General features: G+C 46.9%; 1 protein-coding gene across 4 annotated transcripts in view; it reads right to left on the minus strand.

The window, feature by feature from the left end:
• Window positions 1-10,962: 10,962 nt before the first annotated feature.
• The window catches only part of chaf1a (chromatin assembly factor 1 subunit A), a 77,033-nt gene continuing 60,614 nt past the window's right edge, over window positions 10,963-27,381 (minus strand). For all 4 annotated transcript variants that reach the window (XM_033047286.1, XM_033047285.1, XM_033047283.1 and 1 more), the window contains 3 exons: window positions 26,584-27,110; window positions 14,477-14,585; window positions 10,963-11,394 (listed from right to left, as the gene is read on the minus strand). In XM_033047286.1, coding sequence (XP_032903177.1) covers window positions 11,210-11,394; window positions 14,477-14,585; window positions 26,584-27,110 — 821 coding nt within the window. In that variant the 3' untranslated portion in view covers window positions 10,963-11,209. The remainder of the gene's footprint in view (window positions 11,395-14,476; window positions 14,586-26,583; window positions 27,111-27,381) is intronic.

Genomic DNA, 27,381 nt, shown 5'->3' on the forward strand with positions numbered 1-27,381 from the left:
TACATCCAAAACAGATTCTCTTCTCTTTCAAGAAATCCATCTTGTCTTCATATTCTTTCGTCTTGAATCTACGACACCATCTTATGGTGTGACCAACTTCATCACATAACAAACAAAATGCTATTTGTTTGCTAGTAGACACATTTCTTTTTCTTTCATCTGTCTTTTCCACAGGTATGGTTGTGATGGCAAAACTACTTCTCTTAGATTCAGATCTTTCTTCAGTTTTGGAAAAGGTAGAACCTTTATAAGTTGCCATCGGTTTGTAATCTTCAATATTCACGTAGTGTGGGTCTAACATGTTCCGTACTTTCTTGTCCACAAATTCCACCGGGTCTGGTGGCCTGGCTACTTGATTCCTCTCATCTCGTATTTTGCCTGCTTCATCTCTCCACTTTTCTCATTCTTCTGGGCAACTTGTTAATGATGATTCTCATATTACTTGCAAGATTCATTTCCTCCATGTAGGCGAGATTTTTCATCGAGCTGCAAAATGTTTTCAGAAATATTGCATAATCACTCAATTTTTCCCAATCTTCTGGCTTGATTTCTTTCCAAGCATGGGCCTTCTCAATGTATGCGTTTGCAATCCTCTGTTCATCACCAAAGCGTTATTTTAGTAATCTTCTCGCCTTTTTATAGCCCTGGTCGCCTGGCTCCATCTGACAACTTTCTACAAGTACCTTCACACTTCCACTTGTGTACTTCACCAGAAATCTTAAGCGCTCTTTTTCATCCTTAACTTTCATCTCTAATACCTCCTCTAGTGCTCTTACGAAAATTTCACACTGCAAAGGAATTCCACCATACGTAGGAATTTCTACTGGTGGTAGAATGAGAGAGGTATTTTGTCGAGCTATAATCTCGCTGAATTCAGTTTGCCTATTCAACAGTGCCAATAATCCATCCTGATAACTCTGTCTTGGCTCCACCTGTTGATAAACAGGCCTTTGTGATTCAAACTGGCTTGCTCGAGCCTGTGCACCAGGCCTCGAAAAAGCGTGGTCCGGTTAGTTAATGGTTTGTCTCGAGCATCCACAGACGCTCCAATAGTAATTGGTTTTGATCTAGCACTCATTTGCTGAGATGCAGTTTTATCCATCATCCTCTGTTCCAATGGGTTTTCAAAGCATAGAAATCCGGTGGGCCTTGACTGTGGAATTGATCCAACTGCTAATTCATTTCGAGCAGTTTTTCTTCTTGGTCCAGAGCTCATCATCCTCGACAATCTAGAGCTGCATCTTGACCCCTCACTTTCCAGTATGTCCTTCCTGGATTTGGCTCTCGCCATCTTTGTGTCTAATTCCAGTTGTTCCTTACGTCGCGTCATCTCTTCTTGCTGTCGCGCCATCTCTCACGTCATCTCTTCTTGCTGTCGCGCCATCTCTCACGTCATCTCTTCTTGCTGTCGCGCCATCTCTCGCGTCATCTCGTTTTGCAGTCACGCCACCTCATGTTTTTTCTTCATGGCATCCGTTTCTATTGAGAGCGCAGCTAAATCAGCCTTTGCTCCCAATTGAGCAGAAGCCCTCAGAACCGAACTGGCTGAGCAACCAGATTTATGTCTTGATCCTCGAGAAGATATATTTTAGATAATATCTCGTCGTCTAATTTTGTCTTCCATTCTGGCACCTTGTTGCTTTGCACTTCCAGCTACTAAGCGTGTAACTTGTGACATAATTTCAGATAACCACTTCTCTGCCTTTTTCATGAAACCATTGAATATCTTCTTTGCGTCTTCATCCCACTGGGTATGTCTTCTGCCTTCTGTTCTGATTCCATTAGTTTCTTCTGTGTATCAATTAATCTGGTAACCTGCAACCATAATTAGTTTCTATCTTTCTCGGTTTCTCTCAAACAGGCAGCTAGTGAAATATCTGTTTCTTCAAGTTGCCTGGGTGCTTCTTCACCACCACGTGGTTCATCTGGCATAGCTCTGCCTTCCTCTTCTAATTCCATGATTTTAAAGAGGTCTTGGCAGATTGCCAAGTCTTTAAATTAATCAAACAAAAAGTCTCTGCTAGTAGCTGTGGCTCTATTTTGTCAACATTTCTTTTCAAAACCAAAACATACTGATAATGTAGAGAACATCTCTCTAACTTCAGGTGCAAAATGATAATCCTAATTCAAATGGAATGCGCTTATCAAGAGACTCAAAACAATCCAAGGTCGGTCTGGCTAGAATCTCCATGCAGACTCGAAAAACACTTTCTGAGTTCTCTGTTACAGAAGTCTTTTAATTAAAGCCGTGATTTTAATTCAAAGAGTAATAATTGATTTGTACTCACAAATTCAGTGATACTTCTTCAGATAAGTCTCGATGCTGCAGATGGACCTCAAGGCCCTTCTCTGGCCGAGATCTAGTTCCTCCTGGAACCACTTTCTTCTGGCTAAAACCTCTCCGAGAATCTTAGCCAATCTTTTGTCTTTCTCTCTTCGACTTGTCTTTTCCTTCAGTTCCACGACTGAAACCAGTCTTCTTTGGCTGTGCCTCTCCGAGGTCTTAGCCTGGTCGTCCTGCTTCGATTTAATCTTCTGTGCCACTCTCTGGGACTGGTATTTAACCCCCCTGTCGGAGGTTTCCTTCTACTTAATGTAGCAGCAGATTTTCATATCTTTCAGGTAATTAGCACCCGAGCCGTTATTTGCATGAGAATGGTTGAACGCATGCAAGCTCACTCACAGAGACCTTCAGAGCTTTTTCTCAGCTATGACTTCAAAACAGTTTTTTGATGAATATATGCTTTATTGTTGATAGAAAACAGTAAGATACATCCAAGTTTCTTCCGACTCGTTACTACAATCTTCTTCGATCTCCAGCTTATTACTTTAGACATTAGAAAACTCCTCGTGTCTCCGTAACACCGACATTGTGGCGGCTCCCAAGGGTCGCGCCATCATAACTGTCGAACTCCTCGGCACGGGAGTGGTTCAGTCCGGAGGCGGCCCTTAACCAGAGGGTTTAAAGGCAGGGGTTTGGGTGCCATCTTTCTCTCGTTTGGACTTCCCTACAACCGGGAGGAACATAATTAAAGGTGCCTTCAAAATACTTGACTCCTCTCTTCCTTTTTGAGACCCACGCAACACATTGGTGACCTCGACGCTCCATTGTCGTCATGATGGAGAAAGTAGAAAGCCCTACCTCCTCACAGGCCGGCCAGGCCGTCTCTGGACGCGGTCTCGGTGAAATTGCCCAACTTCTGGACCACCCGGCCACACATCTGGTTCCAGCAGGCGGAGGCCCAGTTCAACCTGCGGGGCATCATGGTCGATGCCACCCGCTTCTATTACCTGGTGGGGGCCCTCGACCAGGACACGGTCGAGGAGGTCACGGACTTCCTTGCAGCCCCCCGGGACACTGATAAATATCTCGGCCTTAAGGAGCTCCTGCTCCAGATTTATGGACTAAGTAGGATGGAGCGTGCTGCTAGGCTCCTTCATATGGAGGGCCTAGGCGACCGACGGCCATCTAGCCTTCTTAAGGAGATGGTGGCTCTCCTGGATGGGCACACGCCGTGCCTGATGTTCGAGTATACCTACCTCCACCTGCTGCCGGCCTACATCCGTCTTCAGCTCACAGACGCCTCCTTCGCCGACATCAGGGCCCTCAGGAGGCGCGCCGACGCGCTGTGGATGGCACGCCTTGATAACGTCAACGTGCTGGCCGTCAGCAGCCACGGGGACGCACTGAGGACGACGTGCCCTGATGACGTTAACGCGCTGGCCGTCGGCAGGCGTGCCGATGACGTCACCCCGGCAGCTCCCGATTTCCTCCGGTGGGGCGGGGGAGTTGTGGAAGGAGTGACAGCTCCCGTAAGATCACCCCCCGCGGCCGTGTCGGGTACTGCACCTGCATTCCAGCGCCAGCAAGCTGCAGGCACCACCAACAGGAGCCGGCAAGCTCCAAGTACCACCAACATGAGGCGTTGGTGCTACTACCATCAGCGCTGGGGTGCTGCAGCACGACAATGCCGCCAGCCATGCACGTTCCCGGGAAATGCCTGGGCCGGCTGCCAATAGTCCCCGCGGCGGCCGGCCAAATTCACCGCCTCTTCGCCTGGGATCAGCGCTCCGGGACCCGCTTCCTCGTTGATACTGGAGTGGAGCTCAGCGTCTTGTCCCCTTCGCTGGCCGACATTTGTTCCGATAAGCGGGGGCCCGTCCTCACCGCGGCGAATGGCAGTCCCATCCGCACGCATGGAGTGCGCATGGTTCCGATCGTGTTCGGCTCCTGCCATTTCTCGTGGCGGTTCACCATTGCTGATGTCTCCCAGCCATTGCTCGGGGCCGACTTCCTCTGGGCGCATTCCCTCATGGTGGACGTCAGGCATCGGCGCTTGGTCAACGCCGCTATGATGGAGCCGATCACGTTGCGTTTGGATCAGCCGGTGGGACGGCCCCTGTCGTCCGTGGACTCCCGCTTCGCACGGTTCTTGGCCGCGTTCCCGGACATCCTGACCCCACAGTTTCGGTCATCGACCCCCAGTCACGGGGTGGTACATTTTATCCAGACTACCGGCCCACCTCTCCACGCACGAGCACGCCGACTGCAGCCGGATAAACTGCGTCTGGCACGGCAAGAATTCCGCACGATGGAGGCCTTGGGGATTGTCCGCCCTTTAAGCAGCCCATGGGCGTCCCCACTCCACATGGTCCCTAAGGCAAGCGGGCGCTGGCGACCTTGCGGGGATTACCGACGGCTGAATGCCGCGGATCGATACCCCATACCCCACATCCAGGACTTCACCGCCCATTTGGCTGGGGCCACAATATTTTCAAAAGTGGATCTGGTACGGGGTTAGAACCAGATCCCGGTCCACCCGGATGATGTACCCAAGACGGCGATCATCACGCCATTCGGACTTTATGAGTTCACGCGGATGCCGTTCGGCCTCAAGAACGCTGCGCAGGCTTTTCAACGCCTAATGGACGGGGTTTGCCGCGACCTCAATTTCATATTTGTTTACCTGGACGACATCCTGGTGGTCAGCCGCTCGCAGCAGGAGTACTGCGCCCACCTTCGGCAGCTGTCAGCGAGCATGGTTTGGCCATCAACCTCGACAAGTGCAGTTTTGGGGAAACCGAGATTGACTTCCTCGGCCACCGCGTGACTGCGCAAGGTGCGGTTCCCCTGCCTGACAGGGTCGACGCCATCCGTCGGTTTCCCCGCCCACGCATGGTGCGCGGCCTGCAGGAGTTTGTCGGTATGGTGGCGTTTTACCATCGTTTTGTACCATCCACGGCCCACATCAACTGGCTGCTGTATCAACTCCTGGCGGGTGGGCAGAACAAGAACGTCGAATGGACCCACGAGGCAGTGGCAGCATTTGGCGGCGTGAAGGAGGCCCTTGCTCGGGCCGTACTGCTGGTGCACCCGCGGGAAGATGCCCCGACTGCTCTCACGATGGATGCCTCGGAGTCGGCGGTTGGTGCCATGCTGGAGCAACTGACGGGCGGAGGTTGGCGGCCCCTGGCCTTCTTCAGCCGGCACCTCAACCGTGCACAGACGAAATACAGCGCGTTCGATCGCGAGCTCCTGGCTCTGTACCTGGCAGTGCGCCACTTCCGCTACTTCCTGGAGGGCCGCCCGTTCACCGCCTACACGGACCACAAGCCGCTCACTTTCGCCCTGGCAAAGGTTTCCGACCCCTGGTCCGCACGACAGCAGCGGCATTTGGCCTACATTTCGGAGTATACTACTTCTATCCGCTACGTCGAGGGGAAAGAGAACCGGGTGGCCGATGCATTGTCCCGCCCCGCTATCAACGCCGTTTTCGAGGTGGCGCCCAGAATTGACTATTCTGCTCTGGCAGAGGCACAGCTCACGGATGATGAGATGCCCGCCTACCGGACTGCCATCTCCGGCCTCCGCCTTGAGGATGTCCCTCTCGGTCCTGGAGGAGCGACGTTCCTGTGCGATGTATCGTCCGGTCAGCCGCGCCCCATCGTCCCTGCCGCCTGGCGCCGGAGGGTGTTCGAAGTCATCCATGGACTGTCTCACCCATCAATCCGGGCGACAACAGCACTAATGGCCGCTCGTTTCATGTGGCACGGTCTGCGCAAGCAGGTTGGCCATTGGGCTCGCACCTGCATTCCGTGCCAGACGGCGAAAATCCACCGCCATGTCCATGCGCCTCTCCAGGAGTTTGGTCTACCTCACCGGCGATTCGACCATCTCCACGTAGACATTGTGGGGCCTCTCCCGCCATCCCGGGGCATCACCCACCTTCTCACAATGGTGGACCTCTTCACGCGGTGGCCGGAGGCCATTCCGCTGGCCGATACTTCGACGGCTACGTGCGCTCGTGCGTTGTCCGCGCACTGGATTGCTCGCTTCGGGGTGCCGGCGCACATTTCCTCAGATCGGGGGCCACAATTCACCTCTGAGCTGTGGTCAGCCATGGCTCGCTTACTGGGGGTGCGGCTACACCATACCATGGCTTACCACCCGCAAACTAACGGTCTGGTGGGGAGGTTCCACCGGCAGCTAAAGGCGCTGAAGGCGCGACTCTCCGGCCCGGACTGGATGGACGAGTTGCCGTGGGTCATGCTGGGCATTCGGACTGCTCCTAAAGAGGACTTGGCCTCATCATCGGCGGAGCTCCTGTACGGGTCGCCACTCACGGTGCCCGGGGAGTTCGTGCCGTCGGCGCCGGGGCAGCAGGGAATGCCCTCACCACCCTAAAGCGCCTTCGTGAGCGAGTTGGCAGGCTCGCACCCTTCCCGACATCCCGCCATGGGACATTTCGCCCGCATATGCCATCAGCCCTCAGGGACTGCCCATACGTTTTCCTGCGCCATGATGCCCACCGGACGCCACTCCAGAGGCCGTACGAGGGCCCGTTCCGGGTGCTGGAACATGGGCAGACGACTTTTGTGCTGGACATGGGGGGCCGGCCGGAGGCCTTGTCGATTGACCGGTTGAAGCCGGCACACCTGGACATTGACTAGCCGGTGCTGGTTGCCCAACCTCGGCCTTGAGGGCGCCCCCCTTCACGGCTCCCTCCGCCTGTCACTCCACCTGTCCTCCCGCCGGTCCCTCGACCATTCCCTCGACCTGTCCCTCCACCTATGCCTCCGCCAGCCCCACGATCTGCTGACTTCCGCACGCGGGCCGGCCGGGCCGTGCGCCTGCCGGTGCGTTTCGTGCCTCGGGTTCTGGGGGCAGGGTCCTGTGGCGGCTCCCAAAGGTCGCGCCATCATAACTGTCGAACCCCTCGGCACGGGAGTGGTTCAGTCCGGAGGCGGCCCTTAACCAGAGGGTTTAAAGGCAGGGGTTTGGGTGCCATCTTTCTCTCGTTTGGACTTCCCTACAACCGGGAGGAACATAATTAAAGGTGCCTCTCAAAATACTTGACTCCTCTCTTCCTTTTTGAGACCCACGCACCACAACATGGTCGAAGGATTGACCTGCTCCGTCGTCTCTCCAAACTAATCTAAAAACTAGACTTCTGCGCAAGCATCTAAGCTCCAAACACGTCATAAATCCCACCCATAATTTAACGGGCAGTCTAAAATTTAAAGGCACATGCCATCCTCAATGACATGCAAAACAGGCCAAATGGCCACTACAAGCATTACGGATCAAATGAAAAGTTACAGCTGCAGACCCCATTCACTTATCTCAGATCAAAACAGTTACTTTCTTAGATACATATATATATATATATATATAAAAGATATAACCTGCACAAGTGTATCATCTCTTATCTCAACATATGTGTAATTAAACATAGCAAACTTAATACAGAATCCATTATTATTCCAGCCTTGTTGTCTTGGACGTATAAACAGTCATAAATCCTTAGCCCTTTGTGCTCCACCAGAGCTCAGGAATGTGTCATAACGAAAGAGCAAATGGCCTGTGACCTGAGAACGGGCCCCACTGATATAGAAGTAATATAGAAGATTAAAAGGGTTACTTCTCACTTTTACTTTCTGCACCATTTGTATCTTTGTGTGTAGACATATAACCAATATGCTTAAAACATTTAGTAAAGCTCGCAGATGTCAGCTATTTTTATGTGATCAGACGTCAAGGCACAAAAACAAATTACTGCTTAGTTTATTTTGCTTTAGCTAAGAACATCATGGTAGGCTCAGAAATTAGAGGTAAAGTGCAAGGACAGTGAGAGATTAAAGTTAGTAAAACATGCATGCTAAGCAGCCAAAGATAAGGACTGAAACTGTAATAAAATGCTGTCTGAAATTATGAATCGAATAACATTTGGAGTGGCCAAGCCATGGTGTCTCTGAATGTTCCAAGCCCAAATTTGTGCAAATAAAGGCTTTTCGTCTTCTTGAAGAATTCTCCGTGTCTGTGTCATCTTGCCCAAACTATGAGTCTTGAAAACCACGACACTGACAGGCTACTTTTTAAAATATAACTTCTTTTCAATACAAGATACATTTAATATAAATATACTATGAGCTGTGATCGGTCATGGCTCACCTGTTGGGTGTGCGGCTGCACCACACCACGGTCTATCACCCACAGGCAAATGGCCTGGTGGAGAGGTTCCACCGGCAGCTCAAGGTAGCGCTGAAGGCGTGACTCTCGGGCCCGGACTGCATGGACGCACTGCCGTGGGTCTTGTTGGGCATGCGAATTGCGCCTAAGGAGAACTTGGCCTCGTCTTCAGCGGAGCTCGTTTACTGGTCACCACTCGCGGTGCCCAGGGAGTTTGTGTCTTCGGCGCTGGGGCCTACAGCGCCTTCGTGAGCGAGTTGGCATTCCGTCCGCACGTGCCATCGGCCCTCCGGGACTGCCCCGGTTTTCCTGCGCCCTGATGCCCACCGGACGGCGCTCCAGAGGCCATGAGGTCCCGTTCTGGGTGCTGGAGCACGGACAGACCTTTGTGTTGGACATGGCGGGAGGGGGGGGGGAGGCAGTGTCGATTGACTGGTTAAAGCCGGCACATTTGGACAGGTCACCCCCCCACTGCCCAGCCGCGAGGTCAACCCCCTTCATGGCTCCCTCCATTGTCCTCTGTTGGCCAACTTCCGTTCGCGGTCCAGTCAGGCTGTATGGCCGCCGGTGCGTTTCGTGCCTCTTGTTCTGGTGGGGGGTCCTGTGACGGCTTCCAAGAGTCGGACCATTCCACTATCAAACCCCTCGGCACGGGCATGGACTAGTCCGGGGGCGGCTCTTAGCTACAGGGATAAAGGGCAGGGTTTTAGGCGCGATCATCCTCATGCAGACCCGACTGGACAAGAGAACTAATAAAATTCCTCCCAAAAAACCTGGCTCCTCGCCTTCATTTCAGGCTTATCGCCGCGCCACAATCTTTTACTTCCTATGCAGCTCATTGAGTTAATCCCAAATTCATTAAAAGGAACATTTTAATGAGGGTTGTTTAGCCCTTGAGCTTTTCAATATTCAGTGAAACTCTAGTGATACAAATTGCTGGAGTAACTCAGCGAGTCAGGCAGAATCTGGCGAGAAAAAGGATAGAGGGCATTTTAGGTCAGGACCCTTCTTCAGACCAGGTGTCCCAACCTGAAGTGTCACCTATCTTTTTCCTCCAGAGGAGATGCTTGACCCGCTGAGTTACTACAACACTTGTGTCTATGGTATGAACCAGCACCTGCAGTTTTTCGTTTCTACATCTCAGTGAAACTAGCTGCTCTGTGACCCGACTTCATGAAGTTGCCTTTCCCCCCCATAAATCCTTTATATTTTAATTCATTGATTCAACAATGATTAATCTCCTCCTCCCCTTCATATATGTAATGGCTGCTCTGTGACCTGACTTCATAAAGCTGCCAAGTCACCTTATTCCTTTATATTCAGGCTCACAGATCCAGTCATTTTTACCTCTCCCTTTCGGAAATACTAGTAACATAGAAAATAGGTGCAGGAGTAGGCCATTCGGTTCTTCGAGCCTGCACCGCCATTCGATATGATCATGGCTGATCATCCAACTCAGTATCCCATCCCTGCCTTCTCTCCATACCCCCTGATCCCTTTAGCCACAACTAACTCCCTCTTAAATATAGCCAATGAACTGGCCTCAACTATCTTCTGTGGCAGAGAATTCCACAGATTCACCACTCCCTGTGTAAAAAATGATTTTCTCATCTCGGTCCTAAAAGACTTCCCTCTTATCCTCAAACTGTGACCCCCTAGTTCTGGACTTCCCCAACATAGTGTTTCATATTACAATCTCCCACTTGACATCTTGATATTCATACTTTGGCAAGGTGGCTGCCAGGGATGAGAATGCACAAAGCAACAGGTGAAAATTATTTGATGTGTTCACAACATGACTGTTCAGTCTGAAGAAGGGTCTTGACCCAATACCACAGATCCATGTTCTCCAGAGATGCGCCTGACACATGGTTACTTCAGCACTCTGCCACCTTTGATGTTCATGACGACTGGGCCAGTATACATATGGAAAAACAGTGACACAAAAGTGCCACCTTAAATTAACAGTAAAATCTACTCATTTTCATCAGTATAATAGTGAAAATGATACAGTAACTACACCTTCAGAACCAATCTATCAGGACTTATTCTGACTAATCAGCAACTTTAATTAAATTGTACAGCCAGATACATAGATAGGAAAGGTTTAGAAAAATATTGTCCAAAAGCAGGCTAATGGCACGATGGGCAACTTTCTGTGCTGTTGCCACATAAATCTATGACTAACCTCCTTCCAATTAAATTACATGCAGATTTATTAAGTATTTTGCAGAGATCATGTTCGAGAGGATGCTGTAAGGAGTTGATGGGGAGAATAAGTAAATATGAATGACAGTATTTAAATACAAAAAGTTTCAAAAATAGATTAAGTAAATAGCATTACAGACAAGGTTTCTTATTCAATACTGAACATAATTTGCAAGGGGACTGATAAGGCAATAAATGTCAAACTATAATCTACATCTAATAACCTTCGGTGCGTCCATTTTCAGAAAATCCAAAAGTAATGTTTCAAATGTCAGATGTCAAGCTTTTGCATTGTACATAACTGGGTGTTTATTAATGCCAACATTTCCAATGATACGCGTTAATTTTTTTAATTAGAAAATCACAATTTTGTTGCAAAAGTGCCATTTTATTTATTTTTTTACAGAACTTCAAGTATTAAGTTTATGAAATGATACAGAAAATGTTTTTAAAAAGTTTCTAAAGAGAAAAAGAGCACCCTACGTACATAAAGCTATTAGTATATATATATACACACATATATATCTCGATTCAGGTATGGTGGGGGGAGTTGACAGCAGCATTTTCACAGGGTTCAATGTCCATCGTCTCATCAGCAGCCAGTTCTGCGATCAGTTCTGGAGGCAGGATGTCAGGTGCCAATTGGTAACACAATTCCACAGGCTTCTCACGCTTGACCAACAAAGAGCACAAATCTTCAGGCGCCTTGTCACACTCTGAAGGCAAATGGGGAAAGAGAAACATCGTCAGGAACAAATAGTAATGTAAACTCCCATGCATATTCAAATAAAGTGGCAAAAGAACACAAAGTTTATACAATCTTTCGCTAAAAACAAGCATACCACAAAGACCTGTGTTTGAGATGTGCAAGCCATCACATTGGAACACCCACCAGAAATGCAAATCAGTACTTGGCTTTTAAAAAAAGTTTTTAATTAAGTTTTCAAATAGAGAACCTGCCAAGTGACATTCTGTAACTTAGATAAAAAACAAGATATGCAACAAGTATTTGAAACCTTAGCAAGGGACGGGATTCTTTGAACAGCTTGTATTGGAGCCTACCAGGATGAAGGCAATTCTGGATTTAGTGTTATGTAATGAACCGGATTTGATAAAGGACCTCGAGGTTAATGAACCATTAGGAGGCAGTGACCATAACATGGTCAGGTTTAATCTACAATTGGAGAGGGAGAAGAGTAGATCGGAGGTGTCAGTGTTGCAGTTGAATAAAGGGGACTATGGGGCTATGAGGGAGGAGCTGGCCAAAGTTGACTGGAAAGATACACTAGGAGGGATGACAGTGGAACAAAAATGGCAGGTGTTTCTAGGAATAATACAGAAGGTGCAGGATCAGTTCATTCCGAGGAGGAAGAAGGATTCCAAGGGGAGAAAGGGAAGACCATGGCTGAAAGGGGATGTCAGGGACAGTATAAAAATTAAAGCGAAGAAGTACAACGTAGCAAAGATGAGCGGGGGAAGCAAGAGGATTGGGTAATGTTTAAAGAACACCAGAAAATAACTAAAAAGACAATACGGGGAGAAAAGATGAGGTATGAAGGTAAGCTAGCCAAGAATATAAAGCAGGATAGCAAAAGCTTCTTTAGGTATGTGAAGAGGAAAAAATTAGTTAAGACCAAAGTTGGACCCTTGAAGACTGAAAAAGGTGAATTTATTATGGGGAACAAGGAAATGGCAGATTCACTAAGGAGGACACAAACAATCTTCCTGATATAGTAGCGGCCAGAGGATCTGGGGTGACAGAGGAACTGAAGGAAATCCACATTAGGCAGGAAATGGTGTTGGATAGACTGATGGGACTGAAGGCTTATAAATCCCTAGGGCCTGATGGTCTGCATCCCAGGGTACTTAAGGAAGTGGCTCTAGAGATCGTGGATGCATTGGTGATAATTTTCCAATGTTCTATAGACACAGGATCAGTTCCTGTGGATTGGAGGGTAGCTAATGTTATCCCACTTTTTAAGAAAGGTGGGAGAGAGAAAACAGGGAATTATAGACCAGTTAGCCTGACATCAGTGGTGGGGGAGATGCTGTAGTCAATTATAAAAGATGAGATAGCCGAACAGTGGCTTTGGATAGCAGTAACAGGATTGGTCCGAGTCAGCATGGATTTACGAAGGGGAAATCATGCTTGATTAATCTTCTGGAATTTTTTGAAGATGTAACTAGGAAAATGGACGGTGGATGTAGTGTGCCTGGACTTTGCATTTGATAAGGTCCCACATAGGAGATTAGTGGGCAGAAATAGGGCACATGGTATTGGAGGTAGAGTGCTGACATGGATAGAGAAGTGGTTGGCAGACAGGAAACAAAGAGTAGGGATTCTCAGTGGGTGCATTTGATGCTGCTGCACCCGCTGAGTTTCTCCAGCATTTTTGTGTACCTTCGATTTTCCAGCATCTGCAGTTCCTTCTTGAACAAAGAGTAGGGATTAACGGGTCCCTTTCAGAATGGCAGGCAGTGACTAGTGGGGTACCGCAAGGCTCGGTCCTGGGACCGGAGCTGTTTATAATATACATCAATGATTTGGATGAAGGGATTCAAAGTAACATTAGCAAATTTGCAGATGACACAAAGCTGTGTGGCAGTGTGAACTGTGAGGAGGATGCTATGAGAATGCAGGGCGACTTGGACAGGGTGGGGAAGTGGGCAGATGCATGGCTGATGAAGTTTAATGCGGATAAATGTGAGGTTATCCACTTTAGTAGCAAAAACAGGAAGGCAGATTACTATCTAGATGTCATCGTTGGGAAAAGGGGAAGTACAATGGGATATGGGGGTCCTTGTACATCAGTCTATGAAAGTAAGCATGCAGGTACAGTAGGCAGTGAAGGATGCGAATGGCATGTTGGTCTTTAGAACAAGAGGAATCGAATATAGGAACAAAGAGGTCCTTCTGCAGTTGTACAGAGCCCTAGTGAGACCACACCTAGAGTATTGTGTGCAGTTTTGGTCCCTAATTTGAGGAAGGACACTCTTGCTATTGAGGGAGTGCACCGTAGGTTTACAAGGTTAATTCCCGGGATGGCGGGACTGTCATATGCTGAGAGAATGGAGCAGCTGGGCTTGTACACTCTGGAGTTTAGAAGGATGAGAGGTATCTCATTGAAACATATAAGATTGTTAAGGGCTCGGCCACACTAGAGGCAGGAAACATGTTCCCGATGTTGGGGGAGACCAGAACTAGGGGCCACAGTTTAAGAATAAGGTGTAAGCCATTTAGAATGGAGACGAGGAAATACTTTTTCTCACAGAATGGTGAGTTTGTGGAATTCTTTGCCTCCAGGGCGGTGGAGGCAGGTTCTCTGGATGCTTTCAAGCGAGAGCTATATAGGGCTCTTAAAAATAGCAGTCAGGGGATATGGGGTGAAGGCAGGAACGGGGTACTGATTGGGGATGATCAGCCATGATCACATTGAATGGCAGTGCTGGCTCGAAGGGCCGAATGGCCTACTCCTGCACCTATTGTCTATTGATAAGGACAGGGTGACAACTTCCAGGGGGAATTTAAAGTGCACTCTCATAATTTTGTCTGGATTAAAGGAGGTGCCGGACCACCAGTTGCAGAGAGAGAGAAAAAAAAACCAGTGGTGCACATTTATAACTAAGTTTTAGTGAGTTATGCTGTAATGGACAATTGGACAAACATGGGACGTGGCACAAGAATATAAAAGTGAATGAAAACAAAAATAAGCGCAAATCTGTTTAAAACACTTGGTCTTGCAAAAATACACTATTAGTGTTGCAAAGGAGGAAACTTTATGCAAGCAAAACATGTACCTTTATCGTTTGGCATAGGCTTGTTCATCTGTACATCAACAATTACACAATCTGCTTCATCGTCATCTTCTGTATCTGCCTGAAAACCATCAGTCTCCATTATTTCAGCCTACAACCGAAATCAGAATATAAAATTAGTCTCATTCCTCATGTCAGCTTGCATGCCTTGTGCAAGAGTGAAGGCCGTCCCACGATGCGAGTTTACCCAAGAGCTCTCCCGAGTTTACCCAAAAGCTCTCTTGACCCAACTACGAGTAGCCACGAGTGGAAAATTGATCACATGATTCCCCCTCCACTTTAAGGGGAGCGTTTTGCTCCCATATCCTCCATCCCTTTGGCCCCCAAGAGAGACGATCGCAGCGGGGAGAGAGAGAGCGCAACATGCCTTTCCAAATCAACAATTTGTTCCACGCTTGCATTGCTCGCTGCCTTCCCCAGCCCGGTTACATTCACACACCACCGGGGGCTAGGGGAGAAATGTTTTAGATTCGCAGTAGGAACAGAGAGAGAAAGAGAGAAAGCTGGAGTTACTCAGCGGGTGAGTCAGGCAACATCTCTGGAGAGAAGGAATAGGTGACGTGTCTGGTCGATACAAATCATGACTCCCACGTGACTAGTTTTTATCGGTGCTGACATTAACTGATTAAGGCATCTGTTCCGTCGTACTCATGGCAACTGGACAGAAAACAACCCTTTCTCCTCAGTATCTGTAGGTCTGAAAGACTAAAGGCAAGTGATATTTAAATGTGAAAAGTGTCATTTTTCATCTAATTTTAAAAGCGCATTGGGCAGAATTCTTATGTTTTTTTCGTTAGTTGATGGCAAATTATCTACGAGTCTACTACGGTCTGCCCACGAAATAACTAAGAGTAAAGAGTAACAATATTTTTCATCACCAGTATTTTTTTACTCGTGGATATTTTTCAGTGTTGAAAAATCTTCACATGTTACCGGGTTTCCCCGAGTACCTGCCGTTAGCATTACGAGCCGCTGCGAGATATCCACAAACTCCTATGGATCCGCTATGGACATTCTACGAGTTCGAATCAGGGGAAAACTCGGGAGAACTCGTGAATTACCTCGTACAGTGGGACAGGGGCTTGAGGCTATTGGAACTTCAAAGCCAAACTTTAAATTGAACTCTTTCAACCTGATCATGGCAAGGGGAAAACGAAATCAATCTGTTCACTAACATAATTTTTATCTTGCTACTCAAGAAATCAGTTCCATGACATTACTAATTGACAGGTATATTAATCTTATTCTATCCATGGTGGATAAGTTTGAGCAGAGACAAAGTTAATTTTAATCATTTTCTTCACATGTTAATAACCCCTCACCTTTACTGCCACATGATTTTACTGGTAGGAACTGGTGTACAGGAACAGACCCGTCATCTGCCTTAAATACCCTGTAAAATTTACAATTTCTTACAATGAGGACATTTGATCCATTGAGTCTGATGCACTTCTCTAAACAATCCCATTCCCTCACCAATTTCCCCGTCACCATCCATTTCACTCCCATTCTTCTACCTAGGCTAGGAGTAATTAACTATAGCCAATTAACCTACCGATCTGCACGTCTCCAGGTTGTGGGCGGACACCCACATTGTCACAGAGAACATGCAAATTATACACGCAGAACCAGAAATCAAAATTGAACCTGGATCACTGTCGGGCAAGGCATCTGCATTACCAGCTAAACCACTGTGCCACACACACACATCATTGGCCATCAAGATACTAGTTCTTGGCTGGGGGCAGCCGATGGTTCTCCTCCCAGATGTCAGCTCTCCATAACACCTGCCCACAGAGCAGACAAAAGTACGTGAAGCTCTCATCAGAGACATGTTGTTTGCCGATGACGCCGCAGTTGTGTCCCACACCCAGCAGGAACTACAGTCACTGATGGACCGCTTCTATCGGGCATGTGGCCATATCCAGTCATGGAAAAGGCTCCTGGAGTAAACCTCAAGAAAATCCGGAATCGGAGCCCCTTATGCCCCTGTCCCACTTAGGAAACCTGAACGGAAACCTCTGGTGACCTTGCACCCCACCCAAGGTTTCCATGAGTCGCCAGAGGTTTTGGTCACTCGCCTGGAAAGCCTCGACCGAAGCGTGAGCTGCAACTACTGACCAAAGATCCTACAGGATCTTTGCTACTGACCACACATACACACACACAAACACATCGCGAAGGTGGGGGCCAGGGACAGCGGAGGAGCGCTGTCTGCGCGATGAAGAGGAAGGTAAACGGCTGCCACAAAGCACGGTAAGTCCTTTAGAGAAGGGGGGGGGGGGGGGGGGGGGGGAAGGGGAGAGAGAAGGGGGAAGATCCTATAGGATCTTTGATGAAAACTCCAAAGAGCCAATCAAAATGGCCGGACAGCGAAGGAGATTGCCTTTTAATAAACAGCAACCCGACTCCACTGGCTTCGATCAAACGGCAACCTATTTATAGTCGAGGCCGGTTTTGATTTTGTTGAAATAATCGCAGAAACATAGAAGAAGCCTCGACTACGCGGAAACCACTTTCGACTATTAAGAAGAGTGACCAAAACTTCCGGGAACCTCACAGAAACCTTGGGTGGGGTGCAATGTTACCAGAGGTTTCCGTTCAGGTTTCCTAAGTGGGACAGGGGCATTTAAGGCAGTTCGTCGTTGTCCACATCCTCGATCTGGCAGCCCCTGCGACGGCGTGGTGCCAAACTGTAACGGCCCTGCTATTCCTTTGGATCGATCAGCGACATGGAGAGGGGGGACGTGCTGCATGGGCAACAGCCTGTCCTCCATATGACATCGCCTAGGCTTGCATTCGACTACACATCACCTGCAAACCTACACCTACAACCTGGAGAGGACACTCCAGCTTCACCTGCGGCGTCGATACAACACGGGCAGCAACAGTTACCGGTTATAAGTTATCGCTAGATTGGCGTAAAGTGAGGCGCCAGAGGTTGATGGGCGGCCCCCAGCCAATAAGGTGCTGTCCCGCCACGGTCCGCATCGATGTCAGCAACATGCCCCATCCAGATCTCGTGCAACAATTTGCAGAGGCTTTTGAGAGAGAACTTGGCACCTCGTGTCCTGGAGACTCTGCAACAGAGAAGTGGGAAATTCTGCGGGACACCGTGCCTTGGCTAGCTTTGGGAAGAAGACCGAATGACCTGATCGAAGGGCCGAATGGCCTACTCCTGCCCCTATTTTCTATGTTTCTATGTTTCTAAGACCTCGAAGACGCACGACTGGTTTGAGGACAAGTCGACCGAGATGACTCCCGTCATCGAAGCCAAACGCGCCGCCCTATCCGAGTACAAGTGGTCAGCTAATGAGAAGAACCTGCAGATCCTCAGAGCTGCCAGGAGCAAGGTTCAGCAGACTGCCAGGCAATAGACAATAGGTACAGGAGTAGGCTATTTGGCCCTTCCAGCCAGCATCGCCATTCAATGTGACCTTGGCTGATCATCCCCAATCAGTACCCCGTTCCTGCCTTCTCCCCATATCCCCTGATTCCGCTATTTTTAAGAGCCCTATCTAGCTCTCTCTTGAAAGCATCCAGAGAACCTGCCTCCATCGCCCTCTGAGGCAGAGAATTCCACATAGGCGTTGCGCCAATGACTACTGGACACAGACGGCTGCCATATCAGGGAACATCAGGGGAATGTACGATGGCATTAAGACCAGTCCAGAGCAAGACATCCTCCCTCAAATACTCCACTGGGGAAGTAATCAGACGAATGCCAGCAGATGGAGAGATGGGTGGAAAACTACTCCGACCTCTACTCGAGAGAGAACACTGTCCTCCCTCAGCCCTTGATGCCATCGAGTGCCTGCCGACCATGGATGTTAGATGCAGAGCCGACGGTAGAAGAGCTCAGCAAGGCCATTGACAGACTGGCCTCAGGCCAGGCCCCAGGCAGCGACGGGATTCCCCCTCCAGGCCAGGCCCCAGGCAGCGACGGGATTCCCCCTGACCTGATCAAGCATTGCAAGACTACCTTACTGCTTCCTTTGTATGAAGTCCTCTGCCAGTGCTGGCAAGAAGGAGCTGTACCGCAAGACATGAGGGATGCCACGATCATTACCCTCGACAAGAACAAAGGCGAGAGAAGCGACTGCAACAAGCAGAGGCATCTCCCTCCTCAACATCGTCGGCAAGGTCTTTGCTCAGGTCATCTTAATCCGCCTGCAGAACATGTCTACCCAGAGTCACAGTGCGGTTTCCGAGCTGGAAGATCAACAGTAGACATGGTCTTCTCCCTTCGCCAGCTCCAGGAGAAGTGCAGAGAACAGCGGATGCCCCTGTATGTTGCTTTCATTGACCTCACCAAGGCGTTTGACCTCGTCAACAGAGATGGCCTATTTAAGGCTCTGCCAAAGATCGGCTGCTCACCAAAACTGCAGAGCATGATAGAATCCTTCCACATCAACACGAAGGGGACAGTGCAGTTCAATGGCAGCTTCTCTGAGCCCTTCGACATCGGCAGAGCCCATTGACATCAAACAAGGCTGCGTCCTCGCTTCCACACTCTTTGGGATTTTCTTCGCTCTGCTCCTGAAACATGCCTTCGGCACTGCAACAGAGGGGATCTATCTGCGTACTAGATCAGATGGCAGGCTCTTCAACCTCACCCGCCTCAGAGATTATGGAAATATTTCCAGACATAAATTGAGTGTCATACACGTCCAACATCGACATGAACCTGCTTTATCTTCTTAACCCCACCACCCAATGGAGCTTTAACCATGAAGCAGATGCTGGACAAAAAAAGTTATCGATCCTCTGATGGCTCAGTTAGGGGTGAGGGAGAAATCACCTCAGGAATATAGAGCTTCTCTTGCTTCAACCACCATACAGAACATAGATATGTACATACAGAAGTACAGCCTTCAACCTTTACATTAAACAGATAGCAACTCTATTATTACTAAACTTAGTTTCCATGCACAACCTCGCCTTTAACTCAACTTTTGCCAAATCAAAAGGTGTTGCTCAGGAAATTTGCACGGGCCCAAACACTGGCTGCATGGAACAGTTATAATTTCAAGCCCACTCGGACACCCACCCTCTTTCCTGGAACATTATAAGTATACTAACGCTGCTACTGCAATCTTACAGAAAAGTTGTATACTTTATTGGTCTCATTTTCTAGTCTCTGGTATTTTCCCATCCCTGGTCTGCCATCAAGGGATAGGCTAGCAATCAATGTCTGAGCCCCCCACCTCTTCATTTTCCACACTGCTTCCTGCAAGGAGTCTTTTTCACTAATCCAGAATATCTTTTTCATATCTGTTCTCACATGTCTTTCAATGGGTCTTTCCACACCATGCTTCTGAGATGGTTTATTTCCCCAATCTTTCTCATACCTCCTTTATATCCCACTTTTCACCTCTTCTCCCATTCACTGCAAAGGTAGGGTTCTCCTCCTCTTTATCTTCCCCACTGTCAGCTGCCACATTCAACGGATCGTAATTCCAGTCACCTTCAACAAGATTCAACCAGACATCATCACCCCCAGCCCAAGCCATCAACCACTCCCTTTCTCACAGCACCTTCCATGCAACTATTGGAGGAGCTACAACACTGCTCTTTTCCATATGCTGTTCCAGGGTCTCAAACACTCCTTGCAGGTAAAGCAGGAATTCACATGCACTTCTTCCTGTTTAACACAATGCATTCAGTGCTCACAATGTGGTCAATCTGCAATAGAGAATCCAAATGCAGACGAGGAGACTGCTTCTCAAAGTACCTCTCATCCGTAAGTGTGCATTGTGCTTCCAGTCTTCTGTCACATAGAAAATAGGTGCAGGAGTAGGCCATTTGGCCCTTCGAGCCAGCACCGCAATTCAATATGATCACGTCTGATCATCCAGAATCAGTACCCCATTCCTGTTTTCTCCCCAAATCCCTTGATTCCGTTAGCCTTAAGAGCTGTATCCAACTCTCTTACATAGAAACATAGAAACATCTTATGTAATTAACCAGATTTGATAAGGGAATTCAAGGTAAAGGAACCATTAGGAGGTAGTGACCATAATACGTTAAGTTTTAATCTGCAATTTGAGAGGGAGAAGGTAAAATCGGAAGTGTCAGTCTTGCAGTTGAACAAAGGGGACTATGTTGGCATGAGGGAGGAGCTTGTATACTCTGGAATTTAGAAGGATGAGAGGCTATCTTATTGAAACATATGAGATTATTAAAGGTTTGGACAGGCTAGAGGCAGGAAACATGTTCCCGATGGTGGGGGCGTCCAGAACCAGAGTTTAAGAATAAGGGGTAAGCCATTTAGAACGGAGACGAGGAAACACTTCTTCACACAGTTGTGAGTCAATGGAATTCTCTGCATCAGAGGGCAGTGGAGGCCGGTTCTCTGGATACTTTGAAGAGAGAGCTAGATAGGGCTCTTAAAAATAGTGGAGTCAGGGGATATGGGGTGAAGGCAGGAACAGGATACTGATTGTGGATGATCAGCCAGGATCACATTGAATGGCGATGCTGGCTCGAAGGGCCGAATGGCCTACTCCTGTACCTATTGTCTCTTGTTTATTGAGCTGTCCAAAGTTGACTGCAAAGCGACCCTTGTACTGGAGCCTACCAGGGAGAAGGCAATTCTGGATTTAGTGTTGTGTAATTAACCAGATTTGATAAGGGAACTCAAGGTAAAGGAACCATTAGGAGGTAGTGACCATAACATGATAAATTTTAATCTGCAATATAAGAGGGAGAAGGGTAAATCAGAAGTGTCAGTATTGCAGTTGAACAAAGGGGACTATGTTAGCATGAGGGAGGAGCTGGCCAAAGTTGACTGGAAAGGGACCCTAGCAGGGATGACTGTGGAACAGCAATGGCAGGTATTTCTGGGTATAATCCAGAAAATGCAGGATTATTTAATTCCAAAGAGGAAAAAAGATTAAGGGGAGTAAGAGGCGACCGTGGCTGACAAGGGAAGTCAAGGACAGTATAAAAATAAAAGAGGAGACGTATAACATAGTAAAGATGAGCAGGAAGCCAGAAGATTGGGCAACTTTTAAAGATCTACAGAAGGTAACTAAAAAGACAATATGGGGAGAAAAGATGAAGTATGAAGGTAAGCTAGCCAAGAATATAAAGGAGGGTAGTAAAAGCTTATTTCGGTATGTGAAGAGAAAAAAATTAGTTAAGACAAATGTGGGTCCTTTGAAGACAGATACAGGTGAATTTATTATGGGGAACAACGAAATGGCAGACGAGTTGAACAGGTACTTTGGTTCTGTCTTCACTGAGGAAGACACAATCTTCCAGCTGTACTAAGGGACAGAGGACATAGGGTGACGAGGAACTGAAGGAAATTCACATTAGTCTGGAAATGGTGTTGGGCAGACTGATGGGACTGAAGGCTGACAAATCCACAGGGCCTGATGGTCTGTATCCAAGGGTACTTAAGGAGGTGGCTCGAGAAATCGTGGACACATTGGTGATAATTATCCAATGTTCTATAGATTCTGGATCAGTTCCTGGGGATTGGAGGGTAGCTAATGTCATTTCACTTTTAAAGAAAGGAGGGAGAGAGAAAACAAGGTAGCCTGACATCGGTGGTGGGGAAGATGCTGGAGTCGATTATCAAAGATGTATTAGTGGCGCATTTGGATAGCAGTAACAGGATCGGTCCAAGTCAGCATGGATTTACGAAAGGGAAATAATGCTTGACAAATCTTCTGGAATATTTTGAGGATGTAGCAAGTAAAATGGACAAGGGAGAGCAAGTGGATGTAGTGTACCTGGACTTTCAGAAAGCCTTTGATAAAGTTCCACCCAGGAGATTAGTGGGTGAAATTAGAGCACATGATATTGGGGGTAGGGTATTGACATGGATAGAAAATTGCTTGGCAGTCAGGAAACAAAGAGTAGGGATTAACAGGTTTCTTTCAGAATGGCAGGCAGCGACTAATGGGGTGCCACAAGGCTCGCTGCTGGGACCGCAGCTATTTACAATACAAATGATTTAGATGAAGGAATTAAAAGTAACATTGGCAAATTTGCAGGTGACACAAAGCTGGGTGGCAGTGTGAACTGTGAGGAGGATGCTATGAGGACGTAGAGTGACACGGCTAGGTTGGGTGAGTGGGCAGATGCATGCAATATGTGGATAAATGTGAGGTTATCCACTTTGGAGGCAAGAACAGGAAGGCAGATTATTATCTGAATGGTGTTCAAAAGGGAACTGCAGATGCTGTAATATCGAAGGTACACAAAATTGCTGGGGAAACTCAGCGGGTGCAGCAGCATCTATGGAGCGAAGGAAATAGGCGACGTTTCGGGCCGAAACCCTTCGTCTGAAGAAGGGTTTCGGCCCGAAACGTCGCCTATTTCCTTCGCTCCATAGATGCTGCTGCACCCGCTGAGTTTCCCCAGCAATTTTGTATTATCTGAATGGTGTCAGGTTAGGGAAATGGGATGTGCAACGACACCTGGGTGTCGCAGTACATCAGTCACTGAAAGTAAGCATACAGGTATAACAGGCAGTGAAGAAAGCTAATGGCATGTTGGCCTTCATAAGGAGGAGTTGAGTATAGGAGCAAAGAGGTCCTTCTGCAGTTGTACAGGGCTCTGGTGAGACTACAAATGGAGTATTGTGTGCAGTTTTGGCCTCCTAATTTGAGGATGGACATTCTTGTTATTGAGGGAGTGCAGCATAGGTTCACGAGGTTAATTCCCGGAATGTTGGGACTGTCATATGATGAAAGAATGGAGCGACTGGGCTTGTATTCACTGGAATTTAGAAGGATGAGAGGATATCTTATAGAAACATAAAATTATTAAGGGATTGGACGCGCTAGATACAGGAAACATGTTCCCGATGTTGGGGGAGTCCAGAACCAGGGGCTACAGTTTAAGAATAAGGGGTAGGCCATTTAGAACTGAGATGATGAAAAACTTTTTCACACAGAATTGTGAATTTGTGGAATTCTCTGCCTCAGAAGGCAGTGGAGGACGATTCACTGGATGCATTCAAAAGAGAGTTAAATCGAGCTCTTAGGGCTAGTGGAATCAAGAGGTATGGGGAGAAGGAACGGATTCCTGGGATGTCAGGACTTTCATATGAAGAAAGACTGGATAGACTTGGCTTATACTCGCTAGAATTTAGGAGATTGAGAGGGGATCTTATAGAAACATACAAAATTCTTATGGGGTTGGACAGGCTAGATGCAGGAAGATTGTTCCCGATGTTGGGGAAGTCCAGGACAAGGGGTCACAGCTTAAGGATAAGGGGGAAATCCTTTAGGACCGAGATGAGAAGAAACTTTTTCACACAGAGAGTGGTGAATCTCTGGAACTCTCTGCCACAGAGGGTAGTTGAGGCCAGTTCATTGGCTATATTTAAGAGGGAGTTAGATGTGGCCCTTGTGGCTAAAGGGATCAGGGGGTATGGAGAGTAGGCAGGTACGGGATACTGAGTTGGATGATCAGCCATGATCATATTGAATGGCGGTGCAGGCTCGAAGGGCCGAATGGCCTACTCCTGCACCTATTTTCTATGTATCTATGTATTGTGGATGATCAGCCATGATCACATTGAATGGCGGTCTCGAAGGGCCGAATGGCCCTCTCCTGCACCTATTGTCTCCCCCAACATCGGGAACATTTTTCCTGCATCTCGCCTGTCCAATCCCTTAAGAATTTTATATGTTTCTAGGATCTCCTCTCATCCTTCTAAATTCCAGTGACTATAAACCCAGTCGATCCATTCTTTCATATGTCAGTCACTGTAATTCACCGCCCCATTCTGACCTCAGTTGAAATGCAGTAAACCCTCGATTTAACGGACTTTTTTGTAATAGATTTTGATTATAGCTGACTGACCTACCGATAATTGACCACGTCACCTCCGGTTCACGCACCCACCGGTTAGTGCTTGCTGCCCGCACCACCCACAAGCCTTTATAACGAGAATTTACTCTACAGTAGAAGTTAAAAAAAGCCCAATCAATGCTCTAGGCATAACACCATCTTGCAGCCCTCAAGAGTCAATAACAAGTTTAACAATTTCAGATAACCAGTTTTTCCTGTTTGTTTCAGAACTGATACAAGGTCATTTTGCCTGTGTTGTTTATATATTTTCTCTCTTAAGATGCTGGCTGATCTGCTGGATATCTCCAACATTCTCTTCTATTTCCACCAACTGCTGTTTCTATAACTTAGAATTGTTTTCTTACCCCGAACTGTCCTCATTAATGTTCCACTATTTACATGTCTCCAGATTTCCCTCTCCAACTGCACTAATAGTTATCTCATCTGACAACCTTGGTTTCTATCCTATCACAGACCCTTCTTTGTGACCTCCACCCTAGATCCCTCTTATTTTCCAGATTATTGTCTTTATCAGAACTGAAATGTTAACGGTCTCTTTCAATAGATACTCTCTAACCTACTGAGTGCCCCCAGCATTTGTTTATTTTAGTCAATATTTTAGTGCAAAGTTTCTAAATTGCAAACCTCCCAACAGGGTGGCAGAGTAAATCTAGTTTCCCAGTTCAAGACACGATTTAGTAAATTAACAGTGTGCAGAATGATTAATGAGAACAGACCAACATTACAAAACTGAAATGGCAACCTTTCACGTAAGTGTCACATAGATGTCGGCTTGAAGTTGAGGTTAAGAAATGTGATTTATCCATTTTTAGAACAAAGATTCCAAAGCAGAAATGGCTGTTTAAAAACATATAAATTGTGCAGTTGACCTTTAAAAAAGATCAAGCATTGCAAAATATTTTATAATTTACACAAACCACTACAGTGCAATTTGTTCCCACAAGTTTTTGTTTTTTTAAATGCTCTAGATGACTGCATTTCACCCAAGGTAATCAATCGACGAGTCTCTGCTCTTGCTATTGCTATTGAGGGAGTGCAGCATAGGTTCACCAGGTTAGTTCCCAGAATATGATCCAAGAATGGGCCGACTGGGCTTGTATTCACTAGAATTTAGAAGGATGAGAGGAAATCTTATAGAAACATATAAAATTCTTAAGGGATTGGACAGGGTAGATGCAGGAAAAATGTTCATGTTGGCGGAGTCCAGAACCAGGAGTTAGTTTAAGAATAAGGAGTAGGCCATTTAGGACTGAGATGAGGAAAAAACAGAAAGTTGTAAATCTGTGGAATTCTCTGCCACCGAAGGCAGTGGAGGCCAATTCACTGGATGTTTTCAAGAGAGTTAGATTTAATTCTTAGGGCTAAAGGAATCAAAGGATATGGGGAAAAACGCAGGAACGAGCTACTGATTTTGGATGATCAGTCATGATATTGAATGGCTCGAAGCGCCTACTCCTGCACCTATTTTTTCTATGTTTCTATGCTCATTGTCGCCTGAGATTCTTTTGTGCTAAATAGGAAAGACTTGTAGCTCAATACAACTCAGACAGGGTTCCAAATATTTTTTTTAAATGACTATTAGGTAACCCACAGAAACTGGAACATTAATTTAAAACATTTGATGGACTGCATTTTAACTGTACATGTACTCTTAAAGACTTACAGGACTTTAAAAAAAAAAAAAGTCAACTTTAAATTAAGAAAACGATCCAAATAACGTACGTTCAAGGCTGATTTTGCATAGATATGCAACAATTTTAAAAATTATTTGAATTTCACCCACTTTGCTCAAAGAAATACTTCCTCCAGTGCTGTATCAATTCATAATCTGCAAGTGAGCTGACAGAGGTAGCGATAGAGGCAGGCATAATTATAATGTTTAAAATATATTTGGACAGCTGACAAAATAGGTTTAAGAATAAGGGTTTACACGGATATGGGCCACATGAAGTTAGAGAATAGGGTTTACAGAGATATGGGCCATATGAAATTAGAGAAATCAATATTCTATCACTGGGTTGAAACTGCCCAAGGTGCTGTTCCTCCAATTCGCGTTGGGCCTCAATCTGACGGTAGAGGAGGCCCTGGATAGAAAGGTCAGTATGGGAATGGGAGGGGGAGATTAAGTCCACTTAAGCAAATGTGATTTCCTGGTTGCTAAACACTTTACCTCCCCACCTCCCAAATGATAGCAGTGAAGGGAGGTACTTTTTTCAGGAAGAAAATGAATGGCAATTAATGGGCCAATCTCTCACCTGATCGGCTTCAGTGTCTACACACTTCTGCATGAACTTTTTTATGGACATACTTCCAGCTGGCTTTCGTTTTCCTGAACCAGGTGTGCATTGTGTCGTGGCCCTAACCAAACTAGGAGTATTCTGTCCACTTCCTGCTGTAACGGCACTATCTTCCTTGACTGTAGACTGGACTTGTGTGAGGTAATTCCATTGTCCTGGAACAGGAAGGTTTTCCATCCTAAACTTTCTCAGCACTTCTTCATGTACATACCAGCACCTCAGTCTGAATGCCATTCTTTTCTCATATACTCCGTTTTCTGTAATAAGTCGTTGCAATTTTGCCTTGGATGGGATGGACACATCCTCATCCACCGTGGATGTCTCTTGTCTGGAGGCATCAGAGCCTGGAGGACTTGATGAATCAGAAGGAGGAAGTGCCAGCACATCTGCAGGTGGTTTATTTTTGTACCACTCCTGAAACTCCTTAATAATGGCTTTTCGTCCATTCACATTTCCGTGAAGTAGTGGAAGCAGGCTCATTAATACTGAACAAAAGAACATACACACATTAATGATTTTATAGTAAACATGGAAATATCTGTAATTTGATTTTATTCGGCCATCAAATGTACATAACCTCCAAAATTAACTATATTCTTATGGCGACTTGCAAGGGAAATATCAGGGATTTGGTCCAAATTCTTTAATATTTCTAATATTTTCTCAGCGAGCAGAAGTTTAGATCTCAAATGTAAAGCAAAAAACTGGAAAGTTGGGAGATGAGTGATAATGTCAACATAACTCAAAGTACTCTTG

The sequence above is a fragment of the Amblyraja radiata genome, chromosome 29 (genome assembly GCF_010909765.2).
Source record: "Amblyraja radiata isolate CabotCenter1 chromosome 29, sAmbRad1.1.pri, whole genome shotgun sequence".
NCBI lineage: Eukaryota > Metazoa > Chordata > Chondrichthyes > Rajiformes > Rajidae > Amblyraja > Amblyraja radiata.